This window comes from Simochromis diagramma, unplaced genomic scaffold (genome assembly GCF_900408965.1).
Source record: "Simochromis diagramma unplaced genomic scaffold, fSimDia1.1 OVJJ01000646.1, whole genome shotgun sequence".
NCBI classification, from domain to species: Eukaryota; Metazoa; Chordata; class Actinopteri; order Cichliformes; family Cichlidae; genus Simochromis; species Simochromis diagramma.
In genome coordinates this window covers 2213915-2237804 of record NW_024387279.1, presented here as the reverse complement: position 1 = coordinate 2237804, position 23890 = coordinate 2213915, and the positions used below count along the sequence as shown (strand labels likewise).

General features: G+C 40.5%; 1 protein-coding gene across 4 annotated transcripts in view; it reads left to right on the top strand.

The window, feature by feature from the left end:
- The window catches only part of epha8 (eph receptor A8), a 157898-nt gene that overhangs the window by 26679 nt on the left and 107329 nt on the right, over positions 1 to 23890 (top strand). For all 4 annotated transcript variants that reach the window (XM_040003199.1, XM_040003198.1, XM_040003197.1 and 1 more), the window contains exon 2: positions 14578 to 14642. In XM_040003199.1, the coding sequence (XP_039859133.1) occupies positions 14578 to 14642 (65 nt within the window). The remainder of the gene's footprint in view (positions 1 to 14577; positions 14643 to 23890) is intronic.

Below are 23890 nucleotides of genomic sequence, written 5' to 3'. Positions count from 1 at the left end.
ACCAGGTAACGATTGCATTAAAAAAGTATAAACCATGCGGGGGAATCCTATTACTCTGGGATAATGCTAAAAATCACTTTAGTACACCTAACAGATTGAGTTTTCAGTCCTCACTCTCTGTCTGCTGGAGTCCCGTGGGGGCCCTGCTGCTGTACATGGTGCCAGGGATCTGTTTATTTTCATGGATATTAAATGTTAAAAATGAGCTTTGTTAGGCATATTGACCTTCTGTTTGACTGTAGAATTATTGCACAGCTGCTGGACTCTGTATTGTGCACCAATTTCTGACCAAGTAATGGCTGGCTCAGTTTTAATTAGATTTTTATTTATTTATTCATTTACTTTAAACTTAACAAAGTCAGTCATGTCCTCAATATGGCAGCACTGAACTGATATTTTTAATTTAGCATTTTTTGGTGCTCTAGTCAGACCCGTTACCTGCGTATTAACACAGTAAAGTTATAATAGTAGATTCTAAGCAGAAACCCTTCATTCAAACTTCTACGTACCTTATTGTCAGGGGCATTTTCTATAGTAAAAACCATCAATCCACCATCCTGTGACTGACTCGAAATATTAGTGGATCTTAAAAAACAGAACTTCAAAAGGTACATTTTTTATATATTGCATAGTCAATATAGTAAAATATTTAATCTTTTTTGCTTTAATTTTGATGATTTTGCTGGTATTTTACAAAGGAATCCAGTGTTTTAAATCGTTAAAATATTGACAATACAGTTTCTTGGTTAGGATTCCTTTAACAAACTGCATCAGTGCAGCATGGCATGGAGGCAGTCAGCTTCTGGCACTGCTGATGAAGCCCAGGTTAGTGTGATATTGGCCTTCAGTTTGTCTGTTTTTGACTTCACTACCAATTAGTCAGCATGTGGCACTGTTACAGCCCAGGTAAGATGCTTAGCTGTTCTCTCTGTTTAAGGAGTAGCTTGATATGAGGAAGTTGGTAATCAGCCTCAGTCCAGTTCTCATCCTTGAATCTGCTTTTGTTGACCCATGAAGGAAAATAAAACAACAGAGATGACTGCCACACTTTTCCTTTCCTGTTAACTTTCTGTTAATGTGCTCGTTCCACTTTCATTAGTTTCGCTCTCCATTTGGGAACTAATAATAATACGTTTTTATTTTTTTCTCACTCAACATGTGTTAATAGACCTCTCTGCATTGAATCATACTTGTTATTAATCTCTGTCTGTCTTCCACATCATATCTTTCATCCTGTCTTCCTTCTCTCACCCCAACCGGTTGCAGCAGATGGCCCCGCCCCTCCCTGAGCCTGGTTCTGCCGGAGGTTTCTTCCTGTTAAAAGGGAGTCACCAAAGTGCTTGCTCATAGGGGGTCATATGATTGTTGGGTTTTTCTCGTAATGTATTATTGTAGGGTCTACCTTACAATATAAAGCGCCTTGAGGTGTTGTTGTTCTGATTTGGTGCTGTATAAATAAAATTGAATTGAATTGAATAACTGTGTTTCTATATAAGTATTTAATAACTGAATGTTATGAATGTCCAAAATAAAGCAAATACAAATAATACAATTAAAATATGTAAACGATGTCAGAAATAAAGAAAAAAGAGATTACACATTTTTGTGTATACCACACAAAATAAGCAGGGGGGAATGGACTAGATTTAAATACCATTTAAATGTGGTAACTGTTTCTGTAAACTCAGAGCATATGTCCAAAGAAAACTTGCAATGCAAGTAACACAGAAACAACAGACTAAAATCTATCAAAATTCAAGGAAAGTTTACAAGAAATTAAACAGTTGTTTCCTGACTAAACGCTGAACTTTAGGCCAAAAAATTAAATAACGATTCAAAAAATTTAAAAGTCGGGTTCAGGATTCAATTTTTGACAAAATACTCAAAAAGATTTTTTTTTTTGTATAATTATGTAAATTTATGCAAACATATCTGAGCCATTCAAAATATTTAATGTGAATAAAAAAAGCAAGTGTATATTATTGTTTTTTATTTTTTATCCAAAAATTGGTGTGTGTGTGTGTGTGTGCGTGCATGTGTGCGTGTGTCCACACTGTTTCATACCATTTCCACTTGTTTGTTCTGTCTACCACTTTAAAACCTATTGCTGGCACTTATCATATGAGTTCAGAAGCAGAGGGTGAAAAGTTGAAACAAAGTCTTTTCTAAAGGGAACATCTGCATCTGCGTGTCATTATAAGTCTCTCAGCCGTCTTCTCCCGCCATCGGTTGTACTGCTTTCTTGGTACCAAGGACAAAAGGCTTACACCACAATGGAGACATTCGGAGGAAAGAAGAGCCTCTGGGGAGAAAAACTTCAGGGAGAGTCTGAAGAAAGATGAGATGAGGAAGAAGAGGGAGGAAGGTTAGTGTAGGTGTGGAGGTAACGAGATGAAGCTTTAATGATCCCTGTGGGGAAAATGGGCCACTGCAACAAATGCTAAGAAGACACAGCAAGAAACACAGAAAGAAAATGGAAAAAAAGAGCTGAACACCATTGAACAAAGCACCGTTTTTACAGCAAGTTAGACATATGGAAAACTGCCACAAAGGACGGTGAGTATTTATTCAGATGGGGAGATGTGAGGATGTGTAGAAAAACATGCTGAGAATAAATTAAGAAACGACAAGGACAATGAAGGCATAAATGTGTAAAATATTCATTTTCTCTTAAAGAAAAATGTAGCCCATATATTTCTGTTACATCATTGTTTCTCTATTGTGGCTCTACTAAGCAGGGCTCCTCTGTAGGCTGGCAGTGTTCTCTCCTATTGATGGTTTCTTACTGTTTACAGTTTTAAAAATAGAGGTAAAGTCTATAGTCATGTATCTACAGGTCCAAGTGATTGGACTCCACACTGAAGAAAATATTTACACTCAAAATGCTGACTTTAAGTGATTTGATTTTTTTGCATAAGTACAAAGGAAAACATTAAATTTAAATGAAATGTATTGGATTGGTATGCATTCAATTTATACTAAGCATATTTTCCCTAATGATTAATTATGTGAATAAATATTTTACTCAAAATTATTATAATCAGTTTGTTAGGTGAGGAGGTGATTATTGAAATTATTCATGGCCAAAAAGGTACCAGAAAGTATGTTAACTGGCATCAGCTTTTACAATGCAGTACAAAGTAGCTTAAATAAATTAAAATGTGCTTAGATTAATTAAAAAAAAATGTACCATTATAATAAGGAATTAGCTGATGTACTCAGGTTTGTAATCTAATCCAATCCACATTTTAAAGGCAAACTTCATCAAGAAAAGATGCAGTCACTGCATTGTCGTTCCTTCCCTTAATGGCTGCTCCACTTTGTCACAGATCACTACATTCTTATCAGTGATGAGCATTCAGTGTTGAACTCTGTGTGTGTGTGTGTGTGTGTGTGTGTGTGTGTGTGTGTGTGTGTGTGTGTGTGTGTGTGAGAGAGAGAGAGAGAGAGAGAGAGAGAGAGACAGAGAGAGAGCATCTCTCTGTCTCTCTCGAGTCTTTAGTTTATTACACAGTGGATGAGAGCCAGCATTAAGGCTGTACACATGCAAACCTTCTTGGAGCCTGCTTGAAAATTCTTATAGCCTGAAAATAAAAATAGGTTTTCTGCAACAGTTTTATTTTAAAAAAGCAAACAAAGAAACAACAACAAAAAACTATATGAGGGTTTTTTAAATGCATTACACACAATATTTACTAATACTATTAACTCAGTAATTATCAAAATAGTATTAAGCAAGAAGGTAGGAAAAGAAGAAAAATGACCACTAAGAATGCTGGCATAATGTGTAGTAACATATGTTGTGGGTAAGCAGTTGCAGCAACACAAACATGTTATGTATTGGGTGTGATCCCAGCCTGGAGTTCTGCTCCCATGTGTTGTGGTTTATTTACAGCTCATTTGTCATCCAGGAAGCCACATGATTTTGTTCCCTTCTCTGTAAAATGAAAGTCAATACTGGCTGTGTTAAGAGATATACTCTAAAACACTTCTTCAGTAGAGAATCAGAGAAGAGAAACACACAGAATTTCTTGCTAGCAAGGGCAGCCTCCAGAACTGACACTCCAAGAGTGAGGCTCAGAGACTCGCACTGAGGACTGCCCTGGACTTTATTTATATGCTTCAGTGAGCGTTTGTTCCTTACATTAGAATGTGGAGGTGTGTGTGTGACCCCATAAACGACTTCCCTTAACCTGCTGGTCTGGAAAATCCAACAGTTCATCTATATGTAAAAAAGCACTTAGACTAAAACTGACATAGCAACGTTAATCCTACCGTAAAACAATAAAACAAGGTACAACCTTTCCCATGCTCCTAGGATGTGGGGGTGAACGCCAGAACACCCTGGAATGTCACAGACCTCCTAGGATGAGACATTCTTTCAATATGCCACCAACTATATACTTCTAAACACAAATGATTACATGCAGTATTCTACCATATGCAAACTTATATCATTAAAAGATTATACTGACTACTAAGTGCAATTTTCCATTGACAGGTTGAAAAAACTTTACAGAACTTGAGGGTTTTTCTTATTCTTCTGATGCACTCTTTAAATCTTGTCAAACAAACTAGACTTAGGGAAATTTAGTGAAGCAGCCCAGATAAATGGTAAATGGCCTGTATTTGTATAGCGCTTTACTAGTCCCTAAGGACCCCAAAGCACTTTACATATCCAGTCATCCACACACTGGTGATGGCAAGCTACATTGTAGCCACAGCCACCCTGGGGCGCACTGACAGAGGCGAGGCTGCCGGACACTGGCGCCGCCGGGCCCTCTGACCACCACCAGTAGGCAACAGGTGAAGTGTCTTGCCCAAGGACACAACGACCGAGACTGTCCAAGCCGGGCTTGAACCGGCAACCTTCCGATTACAAGGCGAACTCCCAACTCTTGAGCCACGATAGCCCCAGATAACTTCAGCTGAGTGACGAAGAAGAATCTAATGTTGACACACATTCATCAGACTCATTTTACTTTAAGATAAGTCTTGGAATAGTAAGCAAAGAAAAAGCTGCTTTGTTATGAAGAAAATCTTTAAAGAGGGCCATGATTCAAGCTAATTCTGATAAGGTTATATTCTGTGAATCTGGGTCTTGACATGACAACTGAAAGTTGAACAGCCCTTTGAAGTTTACCAACATGTGCTAACCCTAACCCTTACACTTTACACTCATTTTCCCCTCTGATCTGTTTTCATGGCCTAAAGTCAATTATTATTTTGCACTACTAGCATTCAGCTCCACTCAACTTGTCTTGGCTGAAGACACATCTATTCATGCCTTTAAGGTAGTGTTAGTGTATCTGTGTGCTAGGCAGAGTTATGTCCCCAAAGTGCAGACTCACAGGCAGGACTGTGAGTTTATAGATAAACAACTAAACTGGGAAGGTTAACTGGGAGATACTAAACAGGCAGAATTATACATGGAATTACTATACAGACAGGAAACACAGCAAGAAGGAGATCACAACACTGGGAGACAGAGACATTATATACACAAGAGGGAATCAAGGCAGAGAGGAAACACAGCTGGACATAATCTGACTGACGAAACAGGGAAGCAGAACAGAACATCACCTACACAGGACTATCACAATAAGACAGGACATACACTGAGACACAGACTATACAAACAATAGCACACACAGGACGCGAGGATACAAACAACAGAGTGAATACAGTGGATGAAATACTGAATAACTGGAACATAAATAACTTCATAAACCAAAACTATACCATGAGCCCTACTCAAAACTCAAAACATGATAGGGAGATGAACTGTGATGACTTATGAGCAGCCCTGTAACACAGTTCTCCCTCATTTCGATAACCACTGCTCATCGAGCCCAGCTGCACAGGGAGGCAACCTTGTGTTGCACCTCGTTTGCCTCCTTCAGGGAACAGATGTTACAGGCGTAACATTTTTAGTGTATAGCCTGCCAGCACTCCTCCATCGTAGATCGCTAAAATGGAAGCCAGTATTTGAATGAAACGTCTTTCAACAGGTAAAAATAAAATGTAAACACATTCACAGTCATGATAAATCTATTTGCACTTCTTCCAGCTCGTAACTTATTACCCCAAATAAAATCATATTTTCTTTCTTTAGTTTTTGGACTTTTTCTCACTCTGCAGCATAGCTGTGCCTGATAAGCCACGATTGTACATTTCTTTACTATACAGCAGGGCTGTCAGTTAAAAATTAAAGAGGTCCAGTTCAAGAAAATAACAAAGTTCCAGAATGTCTTAAAGTTCCACCTGCATCAGAATTCAGTGCAAGATATTTCAATATATTTAATTCATTCTCATTCAAAGTTAATCAAGGTTTGCATTCAAAAGTTAAAAAAGACCTTTTAGAAAAAGCTACCCTAAAATTAAATGCTTAATTTAAAAAAAAGGAAAACTTTTACTCTGCGTTTCCCCTTTTCTTCTTTTTCCTTCACATGTAACCCATCTCAGCTTTAACCCCTCTTTTCTTGCTGCTCCCCTGACTTACTTCTTCAGGCTTCTCTCGTCTCCTCGTGGAGTTTTCTGTTTTCCCACATGCACTCTAAATAAATTATTTGATTGGCTGAGCAGCATCACATGGAATGACTCACAAAGCATGTGATTGGTCTGTGTGTTTCCTGTGTACGAGAGCTGTTGAATATATCCATTAACATCTACCTTATTCATGAACCCATTCAGAACAGCTGTGCCAGACTGAAATAACCAGCAAAGAATGGCATCTGGGTCTGGATCTGGACTGCTGTACAACTCATTGTATTGTTTCACACTTTCAATCTCAAAAATGCCTGAAAACTACTTTACTTTAATCACCCACCATCATTGGATACTCAAGTGTCCTGGTGTGGTGCATTAACACGATCTACTAATAATGTGCTCTCTCTTTGCTTGTGAGCACCAAATGAACAATTTGGGAATCATATCAGTCTCCCTTAATTCATTTCCACCTTTCATTTCTTCATTTCATCTGCCTGACTTGAACCAGCACACCTCCCTGTGACTGTTACCACTCATCGTGAGCATTTAAAAAAAAAAACCCATACACTTGCATCTGTAAAGAGGAGAGGAGGGGAGCGCTGGCGATGAAAAGAATGCTTGTAAATTATTTCATATTGGTTTGAGTTTTCTTGAGAGGCAGTAATTTATGTGGACTTGTTCTTATAATTGGAGAGTATGGAATTGGTGTTGGGACTGCGAAGCAATTCTAAAAACAAAACTAGAAAGGACAGACAATAGCTCTGTGTGTCCCAGTGTGTGCGTCTGTGTGTGAGAGAGAGACTAAGAGGAAATAAAAGAGAAAAAGCGAGCGCCAGCGTTCGGTGTTTTGGTGAAGCTCCTCTCATCTCCGTGAAGGCTTTTATCGTCCGTGGTCGCAGCAGCTATGAGGAGCGTTACAGGCGGCTCGAAGAGAGACAAGAGAAGGAGAAGCTTGTTAGAGCAGGGAGGTGTTGATGAGATAATTACACAGCTGTCACTGTGCCTGTCTCACACAAGAGCTGTGCCATCAATGAGTGTGTCTGTACATATGTGTGAGCGTACATATTTGCTTGAAAGGATGTACACTTATGCGTTGGTCTATGCACATTTTTGATTGCCATCGAATGTTGCCTTCTATTTCTCTGCATGTACACATGCTATATGTGTGTGTGCTGATACACTTTGTGTAGAGTGATGGCTGCACTCTCCCTTCTGAAATGTATGACCATGTCTTTTGGGGTGGAAATGAAGTTTTGAGCATCTGCTGTGTTTTGCCATTTCCTCCATCTATACTCGCCTCTTTTTTTGTGTTTGTGTGTGTGTATATATATATATATTTTTTTTATAAAGACAACTTTGTTGCTACTGGCCATACCGAGCCATCGACAGCGCTGCAGGCGAGCCGTTCTGTGACAGCCCATAATCCTTCCACGTTGACTCCAGCCACACATGCGCCCACTTTCAGCCGGCCACGACCACTGCTGCCTTTTCAGAGGCATCGGAAGGCCTGGCTGATTTGACACATGCCTGTGACATGAAGTGCCAGGCCGCAGGCGCTCACGCATGAGCCCCGGCGCTAACCTACCAGTCCGATGGAGTCATGGGGGCGAGAGAGGAGGGAAAAGAAATGGCACCGCGAAAAAGTTGAGCGCCGCCCTGGGAAATATGTGTTGTGTCTCTGAGTGAGTGGGAACAAGCTCCCAAGTTGGCGGACAGCTTTTTCATTTGGCGCTCCCCGAGATGTGGAGGAGAGCAGCACAGAGAGAAATTGGTGAAGGTGTAGGTGGGGGTGATGGTTTGTGTTCCTGTTATTAAGAGAATGCTGTGAAACAGGAACAAACTCAATTTCAAGCCCGGGGGTCCTCAAGGAGATGCACTCTCGGTCCCTCCGCCCGGCCAACGCCAAACAGAGGCTTTTAACCTCTTCACTGCTGCAGAGCTTTTGAGACCGAGCTCTGCTGCTGGAGCTTACTGGAGGTCAGCCTGTTCCCTCAAAAGCCTTGTAAAGCACTGCTTTTAGAACTTTGTGAAAACAGCGCTTGAAGGTGGAGGTGGGAATGCAATGAAGAAAACGAGAATTAAAAAATGAGGATTGAGCTTTTTTCCGCTTTCCTCCATACAAGATGAGACAAAGTGTGTGTGTGTGTGTGTTGGGGTGTGTGTATACAAAGTGCTAATTACTGCCTGTCCTCTCTTCTATTCACACAGTTGCCGTCACATTAAAGCAAAGCAGCAGACATGCCACTAAACCCTATCGCTTGTATACGAGTCATAATTCAGGCAGCCAGAGCAAATTAGATAAATGACTCCCACCACCTTCAAAGACAGAGGGATTTCTCATTTGAGTGGAAATTAAATTAATACCACTGGGAACGGCTTGTGAATCTTCACACGGTCTGCGGCGGTGATAACATGCAGCCTCACATATTTTCAGATTCAGGGAGTGGATTTATTTGTCTTTATTTTTTTGTGCTTTAATAATAACAGTATAGTGGACCAAAATTCCCTCGGTGCAGTGAAGAATTATTAAATCCACTTGCACCGGTACGCTGCTTTCATTATGTCACTTTGGCGGGCCGGCGGAGAGCACTCAGGGGAGTGTAATTGGCGACATCCATTTGTGACCTTGGCTAGAGCGCAAGGGGCTACCGCATCATCGATACGATGCAATGGGATGTCGGCGCCTTGGCGAGGGAGAGGCAGAGAGAAGGCTGGGAGATGAGGGAGGGATGGATGGAGGAATGAGCGAATGGTGGCACTGCCATCTGTCTGTGTGTTCTGACCCACTGCCCTCCACAGCGGCCCAATGCCCAAATTAGAAGGAGTGACACACCAGCTAATTGCAACACGTGAGAAAAGCTACAGCCTTTGCACAGAGAAATTAGGAGATGACGAGACTCCACTTGGCAAGATTTTTATGGAAAAATACTTGTGTCTTATTACTCTAAATCATGAAGTGGAGCTTCAGTGAAGAAGAGTGCTCCATCCCCATTACTTCATTTTGCACTCATCCTAGTTGCCTCTATGAATTGTGGGTGTTCTTGACCCACTGCAAGCCACAAATTGACACTTGAGAGCAAAACACACAACTCCCTCTGCAAAACAGCAGCCAGTAAGCACTGTTCAGAGTTGGACTAACCCAGATTAGATCTCTTCATTACTTCTAAGAATGGCTGACTCCTGCTATTTGGAGCCACCAAAGAGCCAGACAGCCCAGAATCATTTTAATAAAGTGAGCTGCAAAATAAGTGATTTTGTGCATGTCCGTGTGTGTGTGTGTGTGTGTGTGTGGGTGTATGCACACGCATCATTTGCGTTGAAGGGCTGTCAACCCACACAGGTGTTTTCAATGATTCCGCCTAATTAGAACTTTCTTCAGGCTACAGTTAGGAACAACTATGCTAGGAGACTCGAAAGTCACTACACTCTGAAAAGCATCTTATTGCTCTTAATTCATAATTATTACATAATTATCAGCACAAATTACAGTTAATAATAAAAATAAAATAATTGCTTTGCAGTCAGTTGCCATCTTCAGAGTAATTTTGGCGCATCAAGATGACACTAAAACAGCATTAAAACAGAAACAGCCTCCTATTGACAGAGGGGGCAAAAGTACAGATATTCTGTACTTTTATAGAGTAGCAGAAGTACAGAGAGTGTTAAAAAATACTTCAGTAAGAGTTGAAATACTGATTCAACTTCTTTACTCACGTAAAAGTAAAAAAGAACATAAACAGAGAAAAAGAAGGAATTTTAAAAATATCTCTATTTTGTTTCCTACACTGTAGAGAGTGACTTTGCCTCTAACAGGAACATTAGTAGAGAAGAGGCTAAAATGGGATCCAGCAGGTGGGAAGGCCTTTGAAACATTCACGGTACAGCAAACTAACCTGTTTATCCTGCACTAACCTGCAGAGGATTTTCATACAACCTTTAAATAACACAGTTAGTCGACCTCAGCATGTTTCACAATATAAGAAAAAACCCTAATGTCACATGTACAGACCCAATATCTGATTTAAAAACATGAGGACTTACATATAAGCTTTACAGTTTAACACCACTGAGCAGTCCTCACCTTTAAATCTAAGCTCTCTTCTTCCTCTCCTGTCCAGTCTTTCTTATCTTTCTCCATCTCTGAATAATGTTAGCTTTCTTTCTTTTCTCTCCCTGTGAAATACAGCAGCTGGACCTTTAGCTGCAACACACTGTGAGACAAACTTCACACAGGTTGTGCGTTTGCTAATGTTTGTTGAGCTGATAGAAACGCTGCACTGAAATGACCTGCTACTTAAATAAAATAAATTCTCTTTATGTGCGCTCCTCTCCAGTAGGGCTTGCTAGTTGCTTAAGTACTGCAAGCATAACTTACGGAGACCTGGAGTTGGTAATTAAAAACACCGAGCCACTTTAACCCCTGAATTTGGTAAACAATTTTGCTTCTTTCATCTCTTTTTACTTGGTGATTAATACTGAAACAGGACTGCCTTTCATGTGTCACTGTTCACTCTCATATTTGTTTTAATGTTTGAAGGCTTGCAGGGACGTCAAATAGTAACTCCCCTCAAAATCTGTTAAAGCAAAAGTAACGAGCCTGTTCTGAAAATATAAGAAGTCGAAAGTACAGATATCTGTTTAAAAAAGTAGGGCGTAAAAGTAAAAGTACAGAAACCTGAACATTCTGGTACAGTAACAAAGTATTTGTACTTTGTAATGTCAAGACAGGAGTTACATGTAATCCGTGATAATATTGTGACTAACTGCCGTAAATATTTAAAAATCAGTTGATGTCTAACCCTAACCAGAAAAGCTCAGTGTAGTCACTGGGCAACCTCCGATAGGACTGTACTCAAAAAAAAAGACCACATAAGCTCTTATTGTAATAAATGTGCTGACACCTTTAGATGTGGAGGGACAAGATTTTCTTTCATGCTAGAAGATGGAGCCTTCTAAGATGTTCAACGCTGTAAAAGAGTGTGTTTTTTTGTTAACCTAACCAAATATTCTTTGTGGCTAAATCAAACTAACCGGTGGGTGAAACAAAAAAGGGATATTACTATATAAAGGCTAACAGAGGCACTTTAATGATTACAGGCACTTCTGCAGACACAATAGATACTTCACTCTTTGTTTTCACCCTTATTTTTGTTCCATGCCACATTTACTATGTGAACCAGTCTCTGCTCTCTCATCAGCCGTGTTTCCAGCAGCGACAAGCAACTGTTTCAGTGAACAAACTCTGATAAACACAAAAAACGCAGCAGGATGCTTCAGATACAGTTTTCCTCAGACAGTGTTGACGTTAGTGTTAGAGCTGATACTGGACTAATCTTGGCTTTTTTCTTTTGTGTCTGCTGAATTTGAAAGAAATTTCCATAGTCTTTTTTTTTTTACTGTATATTATATATACTGCATATTTATTGCAGTATTATGAAAAGATATGTAGGAGTGTTTGTTGTTAAAGTTATGGAGAAAGCCAGACGTCAGTCAAGCACAAAGTACTCGCACAGTTCTGAGAGGACATCTAATCAGGCAGAAGAGAAAACACCTGTGTAAGTGTACCGTAGCTGTGCAGCCGCTTTAAGTGCTCATTACGCGCATCAGCTTTTTTCCTGTCACTTATCGTCAATCAATGTCTGCGCATCTCTTCCTGTGCATGAAATGTCTCTCTGTGGTGCTTTTCTAGTTTTCAGACATCATAGTTACTCATGAACTATCACAGAGGAAGATATGTAAATGTCATCATTTCCTTTTTGCCGGCAGACTGCCATCTACAAAACACGCAAATGCACAAAAGCGCAACTTCTGAACAGTCAGTGTCATCATTTCTGAACTTTCACTTTGCAGCATTTTCCAAGGAAACCACAGAGATCACCTCACGGTTGTTTCTGAAAAATTATCCATATGAGTAAAAAGCATGAACTCAGCCAGCTGAGGGGGAGGAGGCCAGGCCTTGGCAGTTCGCTTGCTGCTTTGAGGCAAAACGGTTGCATACGGTAGCAAGAGAGACAGGAAGAGAGCAAGTGTCAAGCAGAGAGATGAAGATGAGAGACCGAAAGCTAAGAAGTGTGAAGTGTTTTGTTAAACTCATTCTAATATGGGGAACAGCACTTGGCTGCTTGACAAGCAGCCTTGGGGCAGAGATCATATTAGCTGGAAGTGCTGGAGGGGTGAGATACACGCACATACACACACATACCTGCTTGAGCAGACTGTATGGACACTGCTGCTGTGTAGAATTAATAGTTCACCAAGATGCGTTTTTTTCCTCAGCTGTCCATCCCATCTTGTAAAGTCCTGTCACTCAGATGTGTTTTGATCGAATGTGGAGTGAATTTTAGATGCAGCTGTATCGGATAAAGACACAAAACATACAGAAATTATAGGAAGAAGGACAAATCTGTGTGAGCTGAAAATACTTTAACTTCCATTTGAAGTGAACATGACTCAAGCGCGTGGGTCTCCATGAAGATGCTGCTACAGGTCATTCACAGTAAATGGAGGTTTTTATTTTCAAATTCTAAAATGTCACAAGTTAGCTGTTTGCACTTTTTAAAAGCTTGATGACCAAACAAGCTTACTGGGTTGGTCCTGGGCTGTATTACATAGTGCTACCAAATTGAATTATTATATAATTATAGTTATTAAATTATGTTTATATTAAATATTTATAAAATTGCTGCTATTTCTGTGACATGACTTTCTCTAAAACCTTTTTTTTTTTTTACTTTTATTTTAACATTTAGCTCGGGCTTCCTATTTGAATTTTCTCTCTAGCCCAAAATGATCGAGGAGTTATGGGAACGTGACGCGCGTTTGCCAAAAGCAAGGTGGAGCTGATTATGCTGCCCGTGTTCAGACAGCAGTACTTTGTGAATGCTTTGTGTTACTGTGACACACCGAATATCCCGTACAGCTCGTCTTCTCAACTTTCTAAAACAATGAGCATAATGGAGTTACAGTCATTTGAACAACACTTATGATGGTAAAAAAGAGTTCAGCTATGTGTTAGCTATTTCAGGTTGGGCTCATTTAAAAACCAAAAACAATTAAACAAACAAGCAAACAAACAGGGAAAAAAACACATGCACCAAATGCTTAATTACCAGGTAAAAAAAAAAAAAACCTTCTCATTTCAGTTTTTTTGCTGTAACAAAGCTAAAGATAAGTTAAGTGTTAGTCAGTCTGACATAATTGGCTTCAAACAGAACAAATCTGCACTTAACTGCCCAAATAATACTGCAGTACTGGACTGGTATTTTTACTTTTACTGACCAAACAAAAGTGGTTTGCGCTGTAAGCCAAATTCACGCAGCCTACATCCTTACCTACGGCCAATACTGAAGCACCAGTCAACCTAGCATGTACATGTCTGGACTGTGGGAGGAAACCCACACAGGCGCACAGAAAGGCCCCAGAAAGGTCTGAAACCACAGCCTTGCTGTGAGGCATGTTCACACTGCACCACTGTGCTGCCCTTGAAACTTCCAGCCAACAAGCAATAAACAAAAGTACCATGAAAAATAGAGACAGGCAAGCAGTGTCTGATTGGTCGCCGCCTGCTTGGAGTGACACTTTGTCAAACTGTTTTGCACTCTTGTTAACGTTCTGTATGTCCGTCCCATGTGTTACATACTGGTGTTTGGTACTTGCCTTTTACATGCCACTTCTTTCCTGACTTAAAACACATATGAAAATGGAGCATTCTGATTGGTGGTTTTCACCCATATAAACAAACAAGTTAATGCAGTGTTTCTATTCCACTCTGAAAAGCAGTGTTTCGTGTCCTGTTCTATTCTGAGCTCATACCACTGAGGTTCTGAGGTGCCGTGATGGGTGAAACAGGTCAAGGTGACATCACGGATGTGACACCTGGCTTAGAGTTGCCGTGACGACCGTCCCGGCTCATCAGTCACACCTGTCAGACAGGTGTATGTGTGTATGTGGGGTGCTCTGTCGGGTGCCAGTGCACACAGAGGATAGTTATGAAGGACAGGATGGATGGGGCAGGATGAGGAAAAACAATCATTTAAAGTTCACCACTTACCTCCTCCGGTGTGTTGTTCTCTTCTCTCTCTTTTGCAGTGAATCTACTGGACACGACTACAATCTCAGGAGACTGGGGCTGGCTAACATATCCATCACATGGGGTAAGAATGACATCTGATACCGGCATGTTTGCAGGGCAGTTGTTTTGTACTGCGTCTGCGCTTAATCCCAAGTCCATAAATTTAAACCCCAAAAATACCTGTTTGCAAGTTATTTCTATTTTTTCCCATTTGAAAGCATGTGAGGTGATTTTCCAGTTGGTGGGGAAGCCTGTTCTTATTAAACGCGATCCAGTTGTAACTCTGACACGAAAGGCTAATTACATGTTCGTCATTTGCAGTCAGACAACTACACACAGCACTCACCTAATTCCAACATTGGCTTTGACATCACTCTTAAGCCCCCTGCACATACTGGCAGCAAGGTGCGTATTGCAGAGTGGGATTTGGGGTGGAGGTGGCTCAGCCCCCAGGGAGACAGGGAGGAGAGAAAAAGATGAAAGAGAGAACGAGGTGAGAGCGAGGGCACGACGTCGCCACATTAGCATATTGTAATGCCACATGATGATGCCTGGGGTGATGAATTAGGACTCCAGCCGTGATCTTTATAGCAGAGAGATGCCACCATGTCCCTGACTCCCTCGGCTGTCAGCGAAGTGCTAGAAACATTTAACTCACCTCCGGCCCACACAACAGAAGGCGGTGTGATTGAACGGCGGCCAGGAGGAACAGATGGATTGTCTTTCAAGTCCTGAGAAAAGAGCTGGAAGAATTGGATTAGAGCTTTGAGTGAAATCACTCCTTCGGCGTGATACCAGCGTGAGAAGTGAGTCTCCTCCATCCTGACAGGTCCATGTTCTAACATCTACATTACATAAACTCAGCCTGTAGTGTTTCATTTAATTGGTTCAATATGCAGGAAATATTCGCTCATAATTTGATGAGAGAGTTTTTCTTTCCTCGCTGCTCCTGCAGAACAAACACTTGGCAGAGTAGATGTAGAGTAGGAGTTCAGCTTTGTGGTGCTGTAGTCAGGCTACATACACTATGATTACATGATTGTCAATGAAAACACAGATGGTGTGAATTCATTTGAACTTTTTGGGGGGAGCTCAGGCCATTTATATCCATTCATGCACAGCAAACACGACCTGTAGGTTAATGTTATGAATCATAAATAAAAGAAACTACTTTGTAAAATCACTGATTACATGCCGGAGAAAGTAATTTGTTACACTGCTAGTTACATTACTTTCTCATTACAAAATACATTGTCTCATAATTACCCAACAGTTCCATACAGTAACACAAATTCCATTTTATACAAAGCCGACAGCACAGAGCAAAGTTGAAAACCAGCATAAAGTGATCATCATGGCGAATCTACTTTAGAAATTGAACAGGTAGAAACGGAGGCTGCAGCCTACTGCTTTGTGTTACCTGTTGGTTGTTAGCTTTAACATCTCTCTGGGTTCATGGCCAACTTTGTGTTAACATGCTGTCTGTGCTGTTAACACTATAATGCACATATAGCCTGGATATACTTTGCTTTTCACCATCACACTCGTTGCCTTTTGTGCAATAAAAAGTAATGTTCATATCTCCCCTGCAGACAGCTTCTCCAAAAAACAGTGGAAAAACAAAATAATAACAACAATAATTATTATTATTAGAATAATAATTGTAGTAACACATAATTTTTTAAGTCTTATCTAGACAAATCCTTTTAATAAAAATAGTTTCCTCAGTGGAAATGAAGTTGCAACAAAGCAAAAACATAAATACAAACCCTCCCCAAAGATTCACAGACACTAAAATATCACAACATAGTCATTACATGCTGTACTGTTGGCTAGCTGTTATTTTAATATACTGTATTCAGGGATTAAAATGGGATTTGGAAGATGAGGGAATCTGAAGTTATTGGGTAGGTGTGTAGCACAGGGAAAAGACTCATTTAGAAATAGGTCACACAGTACTTTGTATTATGAACTATTTTAATTTGTTTTTTTCGCGGACGGGCTGGATCAGCTGACCCGTGTGGCTGCTGGCTCTGAGGTTCCAGTCTACAATATATAAGCAGATGTTGCATCCGTCCTAGCAGCTTCCCAACCTTGCAAGCTAGTTTAAAGGTGGAAATCTGCAGTTTTTCCAAAGAGCATCCACAGTTCAAAGTGACGACTTGTTACTCTCCTACATTTAATCAAAACTATGATGACTGGACACCACAGCAAACCAGTATCCTTATTATTCATTTTATGTCCCGTTTGAATTAGGTGAAATAGTTGTATTTGTTGTTGTTTCTCCAACTCATCATGAACAGATCACGATTTTGCCCGACTTTAAAAGAAATACAAAGAGTAAGTACATGTAAGCTTTAGATTTCCAGTTTATCAAATATCACTTGCTGAGCAGTCTGTACCTTTAAAAGTCATCTCTCACCTTCCTCTACTGTCTGCAGTTTCTCACATCTTTCTCCATCTCTCAGAGTGAAGTTATCACACATATTTTTTTCCCCTTAAATACTGCTACTGCACCTTTAGGCTAGTGAGGCAGTTGGCCAAGTCGCACAGAAACATCTTGTGTGTTTGATGATATTTGCTGAGGGGTTTTTTTTGCCACTGAAGAAAAAGTAATTCAGTTTATGCTCGCTGCCCTTCCCCACCTGATGGGGATGAGACGAAGGAAAGGGTGTGTGCGTGCAGATTGTGCAGTAGGGTGACATCACTTTCAGGCTTGATGAGTAACTTCATGGCGTCAGCTGGAAACCGTGCCAGCCTGCAGCTGACGGAGAATGAACTTGCTTGCTATCATTAAGTATTAAACTGTCTATCACATTTAATTACTTGTTAACTGACAGTGTTGGAATTTTGTTGTGGATTGTTCCAGCCCATTTCAGCTGCTCACTCCATTGACTGTACTGACCCATTTGCACGTGTGATTAAAAATTCTTCTGATCTTTTAATTATAATTTTGTGTTTCCGAAAATCATGCCTTGAATTACAAAAAGCCTTATAATATAACAGTAATACTCAACTTGAAAAAATGAAGGAAACACTTGACCAAGTCAATCAAACTTCTGGGATATTGATCGGATCAGTTTGGTAGCAGAGGGTGCTCTTTAACAGTTTCAGCTGCTTTGGTGTTAATGACATTAACAACAACAATGAGACAACCCTAAAAACTGGGATGGTCTTACATACCACTGACATTTTTCCCTCTTCAACTTTTCTAACTGTTTTGCATTTGGCATTTGGTGGGATGTGATACCTCAAACGTATCGAGGATCCACAGGTTGGAGGATGCAACTTCTCTAGTTTGGCACATGAATACATGTGACTGCAAGAAGGTAGGGAAGAGCATAGAAGAGGATAGACAGGGAGTTACTCTAGGAGAGCTGGACAGGCCTGTAGAAAGTCCAGGACTGGTTTCTGCTCCTTGCAAGGGAGGAATAGGATGAGGATGAGCCAGAGCTACAAAATCACCTCCAGCAGGACACTGGTGTGAATGTCTCTGACCAAACAATCAGAAGCAGACCTCTTGAGGATGGCCAGAGGACCCCGCATCCTCTAGTGGGTCCTGTGCTCATTGTCCGGCATTCGTTTTCAAAGCTGAGGGCAAGTTCATCATATCTGACAGGTTTGAAAGAGTGTGAAGAAGCTGTGGAGAACATTAACGCTGACTGTAACATTGTTTATCATGACTGGTTTGGTTGTGGCTCAGTGAGGGAGGCGAGGGAGGCATATCCACAGAAGGATGCACAGACCTTTACTGGCAGTGGCACTCGGACTGCCATCAGGATGAAATCCTCAGACCCTGTGCTGGTGCAGATGGTCCTGGTGAGTCCTGCCGCCTGTCCCGATGTCTGTAGGTTGATATTTCCATCAAACCATTTGGCATCGATTCCTAATACGTTAGCCGGCCCATATCGATACAGATATCCAGCACAAGTTTATTGTTTTCCAACACTTTAAAAACACGTCCTATTTGAAGTATTCGGTTAAATTGTGTATATTGCTTAGACTGCAAAGAAGACTCAGTGATTTTGTGTTGCTGTTGTTGTAATTACTACTAAACAAAGTCAAGGTCACAGAGTTATCAAAACTACCTCTGTGCTTCCTGCCACGCCAACAAAAAAAATGACACCTCTTTCCTCATGTTCTGTATCCTCTCAAGGGTAGAGTGTGTATCATGGGCAGTGTTATAAAAAGAACTGCGCTATATTTAATTTTTTTAATATATAAATTAAAAAAATTTCCTCTTCATTTTTTGACATTGAGAGAAGCTCTGCATTTCTCTGACGGCTCGTTTGTGTAAGACAAAACTAATGTTTGTAGCTGGATAAATACACATCATGCTGCTGACAAGTTACCTGAGATCAAGAGCGTATCCAGCGCTTGGTATTTCTGGCATGCTGGCATTAAATATTCAAGACTCATATTGCCACACAAATCTATCAACTATACATTACTGTGCATACATAGAATTAAGGTTGTTTGTATTTTCACCACTGATGGCCTCCAGCTGGATTTTGTCATTTGTGAGTCTGGGCACAGAAAATGCTAGGCTTGTTTAATGTAAGTAAGGAGCTGCTGTCTTCCATGTGGGAGGTTTGATATACTCAGAGCAGTAAGTGCTACAGTAGAGTGTGTATGTTTTGAGCTTGATAATGATGCATTCAAAATGATTCCTCAGCAAAGCTATTGAAGCAGCAGCAGTGCTTACTGCTGCTGCGGGTCAGCTTCTGCTTTCAGGTTTTTTCAGCCATGGTGAGTGAAAACCAGAAAAGTACCTATGTTTAATAGTTTGAGTCTCCTCGCTAGGACTGCACCAGAATAAATATACAGTATGGCTCAATAAATGATAAAGAATTTAGAGGTCCTGATGCACAGCTGTTTACAATAGGTGGGCTAAGGTTAACTGTGAGCATGAGTGCAAGTGGTGGTGCAATTTGATCAATTGTACCTCAGCACAGGAATCACAGGGTATATGTATTGTATGTTAGAGTTAGGCTAACCCTAACCCTATGGCAGGAGAAGCATTGAAAATGTTAGGTGATTCACACTCCTGACACCGGTTGGTGCTCACTGTTGTTCTTGGAAACGGTGGGCTGTGCCACAAGCGACTGCTGGCTCACGGTGCACTTTGATGTCATTCTTGTTAGACAAAATGAGTAGACATGGACACCTGAGTTTTTGTAGGCAATAATGTGAAAGCATGCCACGACTTTATATGTGTTTCTATGATATATTAATGCAGGAGCATCTCGTGCAGTCAGGACACACAGTGGGGGTACTGCTGCAACGGTGAAATAAGAAGACACGTTCTTCAGAAAACTTTGTTCCCTGCTTACATTTCTTCTTGTCTTGTTCTTGCCAGAAAGCAGTGATTTTTTTTTTCTGATCAGCTACACCTGTGGTGTAGGTGAAGACCTGCCTCAAGCATGAGTATACATCATAATGGATTACTGTACTCATGTCAGTTAGGATGAGCAGTGACTAATGCAATGGCGTAGATTTGGCATGGACGGAAGGGACATGTCCCCACCAATATCCAGCGATTATTGAATTGTCCGCACCAATAATTTGATCTTTTCGAGTAAAGAAAAACAAACCCGATAGAAAGAAAAACAACATCTGTCAACGTCTCATTCACCCAGCGGTGCAGAAAGAGCTAAATTACGTTCTCTACTGGAGTCCTACCTCATGTGACAAATATGGCCAATGTGATTGGCTGTGCCTCTCAGGGAGCTCTGTTTAGTTTTAGCAGCGGCAAGCCTGCGCTGCGATGACCTGCAAGGAGGAGAGGAGGATGGCAGCAAAAAGGAAGAACCTGGATATAAGAAAGTGTTTTTCAAGTGTTGTTTTTCAAACAAACCTTAAAGTCATAAACTCATAAAATGTGTCCGTCACAATAACGTTACAGGCTATGCTAGGCTTTGGCCCACATCAGTCTAAAACTGTATGTAACCATGAATAACATGTTTTGGAAACTAACTGCACAACAGGCAGCACTATTAGTTAGCATTTCTATTTTTGATTGAAGGTGTCAGAGAAAACAGCAGCCTCGAGCAGCCAGGATATTAGTTTACAGAGACTGTTAGAATTATATGTCTAACGTTAAAATGTTGGAGACACAATAATTTCATCCTAATGGTAATGATATTTTCATAGGGTTAATTTTTGAGACAAAATATCACAAAGTAGTCATGATTTTGCAAATATTCCAACCAACAATGGTGATACAAGATCACAGGTGGAATTGGCTGATGACTTGTTGGTTCATGACTGTATTTGAAGCACGTGTGTGACTGCATGTATGTGGAATGTCTCACTGTTATTTATCAGGTGACAGAGGCAGCTCTGCCATGTTGTAGCTCAGACAGAGGTGGAGAGGCGAGGTCACAGGTGACTGATTGATGTTTTGGTGCTATAGATTAACGAGAGGAGCAGGCATGTGTGTGGCCCCTTCACATAGTGGACATTGAGTTGTTGCGTGGGACACCAGTAGTCCATGTCTGTTGCTGTAACAGTAGTTCATGTTTAGAATAAAAAATCCCAGCTCACTGAGTTGATAGGAGCAGTAGTGCCTAAAATGTTGCATAATTTTGCTGAGAGATCTTTTACTTTGTGGTAATCTTAGACGAGTAGTTTTATGGACAAAAGCCACCAGGTCATTCAGTGTTCCCTTAGTGCCAAAATATAACAGATGCTGGTGTACTATAACTGAATTAATGTTGTTAAGTCCTTAAAGTCATATTCTTTTATTGTCTTAACTGTATTTGAAGCTATTTTTATTTTTGTATGATACCTGATTTATATGGAATATGGCTGAAGTAAACTAAAGCCTAAAATACTTAGTCAGTCATTTGTTTAATAGTAATTTAGCATTATATAATTCACTTATAAAACTACGAATTGTAATTTTAAATGGTTTAAAAGCAAGTAGAATAGCATATGTAGGCCAGTATATTTCTCCTTTTTTATCAAGAAGCAAAGACAAAAAGGGGAAAAAAAGAAACAGGGCAGCGTTCGGTGGTTGACTCATCCGTCCCCACCAATGCCTAAACCAAATCTACGCCCTTGGACTAATGTATCTCTCATAATCATAATAGATAGACTAGAATAAGGGCTGCTTTGATACAAAACTGTCTTCATTAAATCATCAATACTAACATATAATTTTTGACTGCATTACTATCATTATATATATTATCAGATTCTTTGATAAACAGTTGAATGCACAAGCCTGCGACATGAGATTTTCAAATGAAAGGCGACCAAACTTATTTTAGTAAGTGGCAGCCAATCTCAGAGCTCAGTGTTCTTGCATATGAGCTTCCAGTGGTGCCTAGATTGTAAAACTGACTGACTGAGCACTGTGGTGTCATAAACCATAAATGTTTTGCTTCGTGTTGTAGTTTTATGAACTGATTGTTGCCACCATGAGCTGGTAAATGTGGGCTATGTTTGTGGCTAGAAAAAGTTGAGGGACTATATTCTTTGACTCAAGAAGCTTTATGCTGTAAAGTTGAGACCCTGCAATAACAGAGGGAAAACCCCAACAATGAGACAAGCATTTGGCAGCAGTGGGAAGGAAAAACTCCCTTTTAACAGGAAGAAACCTCCAGCAGAACCAGGATTAGGGAGCTGCAGCGGTTGGGGGTGAGCAGAGGAAGAGACAACAAAAGACATCCTGTGGAAGAGAGCCAGAGATTAATAATAACTAATGATTCAATGCAGAGAGGTGAATAAGCACGCAGAGTGAAAAGAGGAGAATGAAGAAGAAATTCTTAGTGCATCATGAGAAGCACAAGACCTTGTGTGTGAGGAGAAGGACGTCTCTGTGGAGTTACTAACATCAGAGTAGAGGTACAGGGGTAGTAACTTTGCAAACTGTCTGTGACCTTTTAATATATAATATGTCGATAAAATCGCAATGACAAGAGATGTGCTTCATTTGTGCATTACTGTGCTTCTTGGCAATACTGTTGCTGGTGTTGTGCAGCACTTTGTTCTTAATATTTGTTTGTAACTGTAACTGTTTTTGGCCTTCTCAGCTTTGTTGTATAGTGCAGTGAAGAGTGACAGGAAAGCAGAGGGAGAGAGAGGGGGAAGACATGCGGGACAGAGCTGGTCGCAGAACCCGGGCCGGCCGCTCTGCGCCAAGCAGCATGTGGCCGCCTGCTTTTCCCAGTGAGCTAAACCAGAGCCTGCACTCCTTCAAATTTAATACAAACTAAGATATCCAAACCTTCTGCTTTAATATCTGATGATGATATTAAAGCAGATATAACATAATCCGTTACTTTTATGTATTTGATGTTAATGTGTGAACTGTTTTATTTTTTATTGTTTTATGTAAAGCACTTTGGTATGCCCAAGGCTTTTAAATGTGCTCTATAAATAAAGATTGTTGTTGTTGTTGTTGTTGTTGATAATGTTATGGTAATAATAATATGTGTATTCATAGTCCGGCTTGACTTTTAACTGAGACACAGAGGAAAACATTAGTGAGACCTCGTGGGTTCTTTGATAAGTATATTTTGACACTTTCTAACTCTCCCTGTCTCTCTGTCACACTTCCATACACACATTCTCACGCACACACATGCAGCACGTATACAGGATAAGGTCATTTTTTGCCATCCTGACAGTTTACAGTGTTATGGATGTGCCATGCCAGCAGCATCCGGTTCTGGGCACAGCAGCTTTCTGATGTTCTTAGTTTAGAGAAAATACAAGTGCAGCAGAAGGACTGTGTCACAAAAAGCTGTTGTTACTGCACAGAGCGTGACTCCTACATGAACAGTCGCACTGTGTTTGACTCACAAAGTGGGTGAGAAGTTTGGATTCAGCAGTATAGTGTGAATGTACTGTGACATAACAAATGCATTAAGCATGGATCTGCTGATAGTCTGCTGGCTCAATTATGTTATTTTTATCTTGAAGTGTTGTTCAGGAAGGGACACACGTGTCACTAAGAGTGAGCGAAAAAGGCAAAGGTGAGAGGGAGAAATAGAGAGGTTGCCCACAGGGAACACAGGAGGAATAAGTGTCAAGTCCATGCCAGAGGAAGATGGATTAAAGCTGTCGTTGTGCGGTTTCCTGAATGTGGAGTAATTTTTAGGCGGAGGGCTAGAGATTGGATGCAGACATTTGCCGTATGCAGCGCCAACAGTCAGATTCATTCCCTTTGATTTGGTGCCTTAAATTATGTACGAATGATGCATGATATCTGCTTAAATAGTATAACTGTTGACATGTGAAATATTTTTTCTTTTAATTTCCTGTAAAATGTGTTTTTGAACAATCTTCACTGAAATTCTTCATCAGCTCAAATTGCCCATC